This window comes from Limulus polyphemus, unplaced genomic scaffold, assembly GCF_000517525.1.
Source record: "Limulus polyphemus unplaced genomic scaffold, Limulus_polyphemus-2.1.2 Scaffold5280, whole genome shotgun sequence".
Taxonomy (NCBI): Eukaryota; Metazoa; Arthropoda; class Merostomata; order Xiphosura; family Limulidae; genus Limulus; species Limulus polyphemus.
The window spans coordinates 50,484-53,409 of NW_013670890.1; the positions used below are offsets into that span (position 1 = coordinate 50,484).

At 30.7% G+C, this 2,926-nt stretch overlaps 1 protein-coding gene across 1 annotated transcript in view; it reads left to right on the forward strand.

The window, feature by feature from the left end:
- The window catches only part of LOC111089117 (Down syndrome cell adhesion molecule-like protein Dscam2), a gene marked incomplete at its 5' end in the record, with an annotated part of 40,131 nt that overhangs the window by 20,585 nt on the left and 16,620 nt on the right, over positions 1–2,926 (forward strand). Inside the window, 2 exons of the mRNA XM_022400960.1 lie at positions 920–1,069; positions 2,070–2,187. Coding sequence (XP_022256668.1) covers positions 920–1,069; positions 2,070–2,187 — 268 coding nt within the window. The remainder of the gene's footprint in view (positions 1–919; positions 1,070–2,069; positions 2,188–2,926) is intronic.

The following is a 2,926-nucleotide window of genomic DNA, read 5'->3' on the forward strand; positions in this document are numbered from 1 at the left end:
ATATATATATATATATACCTTTATTTCTCAGGAACTATTATATATATATATATATATATATTGTCTTGTAAAAGCGTAAATTTCATACTTGTATGTTCTCTTTGCTGTTTCAGTACCATTTTTCTTTCATCTCTTTCCATTAAAATACCAAAATAATGTTAATAAAAACAGTAATTACCGTAAATGATTATTATCTCCCTAACAAGATCTGTTTGTCATGTTGCAATTTTTAATTAGAAATAATGTAGCTGGATGCCCCTTTAGACTTCCTTTTTGTGTTACATTATAATTGGAATTATCTCGTACTTTCTTAGAAAAGACACAATTGTTAATAAAAAACAGTAATTACCGTAAATGATTATTATCTCCCTAACAAGATCTGTTTGTCATGTTGCAATTTTTAATTAGAAATAATGTAGCTGGATACCCCTTTAGACTTCCTTTTTGTGTTACATTATAATTGGAATTATCTTGTACGTTCTTAGAAAAGACACAATTGTAGTTTGTGCCGAATACTCCTTTCAGACTTTCTTTATCTGTAGACTTACAATGCTAGAAACCGGGTTTCGATCCCCGTGGTGGGCAGAGCACAGATAGTCCTTTGTGTAGCTTTGTGCTTAACTAAAAACAAACAAACAGACTTTCTTCTTGTGTTACATTATAATTGACACGGTCTCGTGTTACATTGTAATTGACACGGTCTCGTGTTACATTATAATTGACACGACTGAAAATTCGGTTAAAATACGATAAGTCACCAAGATGAAATGGAAAAATAAAAATAAATATATATATATAACGAATATAATTTCCTCTACGGTGCTCCCAGCAGAAAATAAATAAGTACAAATACTTTGTCCATAAGTTAGTTTCCAAGTGACTTGAGTAAACTCATTATTATTAATTTGTTTTTGACCAGGCGGCAGGTACAGTATTCTACCCTCAGGTAAGCTTTACATTAGAGGGGTGACAGCAGACGATGGAAGAGCTAGTTATCGATGCATTGCTCGACATCGCTTGACGTCACAGGTTATCAGCAGCGTTACTAGCGGGCGTCTAATTGTTAGAGGTGAGATATATAACACAATTATATTACAACACTGTTATTTAAGAAGGAATCTTTAAGCCTTTACTACTTCAGAATATACAAATCTACTAAACGATTATTTACACAATTACAGTTATAGCTATTCAACTTAGAATTATATTTGGAAAACGTCGTTAAACAAAGTGCAAAAGTTATAGTTCTAGCTTCCAGAAGAAGAAAAATTTGTCATTGCATAAGTAGTGTAATTATTTAAAGCTCCAGAAATTTGAATATAATTTTTTTTTTCTTTGTTGGTCTTGGAGTTCTCTTAATGTTGTGTTCTTTTTTTTTAAATGGTGTTTGATGTTTTCTTTGAAAGATACAAATTGGTCAGCACCAATAGTTTGACGTTTGAAATCTCCTTAATGACCATTAAAGATTTCTGACCTTTGACAGCCGATATCAGAACAGTTTTTTGTTTGTAATAGTATTTTTTTTTTGCATTATTACCTTTGAAATAAATTGTAAAAACAATATCTATTTGTGCAAACTGTAAATTTTCCTGATAATGATAAAAATTATGCAAGAGATCTTAAAACATCTAAAAAATTGTATATGAAGTACAAAATAAATAATATAGGTGCAAATGTCTTGTTCAGAGAAGTACCCAGATCTAATGTCTTGTTCGGAGAAGTATCCAGATCTAATGTCTTGTTCGGAGAAGTATCCAGATCTAATGTCTTGTTCGAGAAGTATCCGATCTAATGTCTTGTTCGGAGAAGTATCCAGATCTATTGTCTTGTTCGGAGAAGTATCCAGATCTAATGTCTTGTTCAGAGAAGTACCCAGATCTAATGTCTTGTTCAGAGAAGTACCCAGATCTAATGTCTTGTTCAGAGAAGTACCTAGATCTAATGTATTGTTCAGAGAAGTATCCAGATCTTTACAGAACTCATTATTTACTGTGTTTTCCTTCTATTACTTCATATTAATTATTCTCAGGTAAGAAATGGGTTTTTCATGGTTTTTCTTTTTTTAACAGAACCCCAAAGTCAGTTTGCTCCAAATATTGTTGACAGACAGCATTTGGTTAGAGCCAAAGAGGGCGACACTGTCGAACTAGGTTGTGTCGCTCAAGGGTATCCTGTCCCAACTTACAGGTATTTCATCTAACTGTTTTTTATATTAATGTTTCTTTTTATTTAAATTCGTATCAACGAACTTTGATATATTTTTTTCATTTGAAAAAGTAAACTATACAATAGTACTATGCTTTTCTACATCACACACATAAATTAAAGTACATTTATAATGACTGAACATATGTAAGGTAATATGATAACAAGGATTATGTTAACACACAGAAACTACTAAGATGATTAGCATTAATATTTGAAAGTTGAATGAACAGCATATACCTTATGATAACAAGGATTATGTTAACATCCGGTTAACAACCAGAAACTACTAAGATGATTAGCATTAATATTTTAAAGTTGAATGAACAGCATATACCTATAGTTATAATCATAATGACACATTTTATAAAATCAACACTTGTCTGACATCTGTTCATAATAAAAACCAAAACCAATTTTCAGTTTGAAAGATTCTCACAAAAAGCTACTCGTAACCATTTTGATTATTAAATAATAGAAATACAATTGGCCATTATTGAGATTTATAATGGAAACTTTCTGCTTCGTTACAAAATACTTATAATAAAAAAATTGCAAACATTTCATCTATTTCAGCAATGGATGTCTTCCAGAAAAATCATCGTAGTTCTAGGATCTGATGTTTTCTCAACCATTTTTCTTTACAGATTTACATAAACACAAACATAATCAGATGGTTAAATATTCTGATTTTTACTAGGATTGTTTGTTTGTTTGTTTG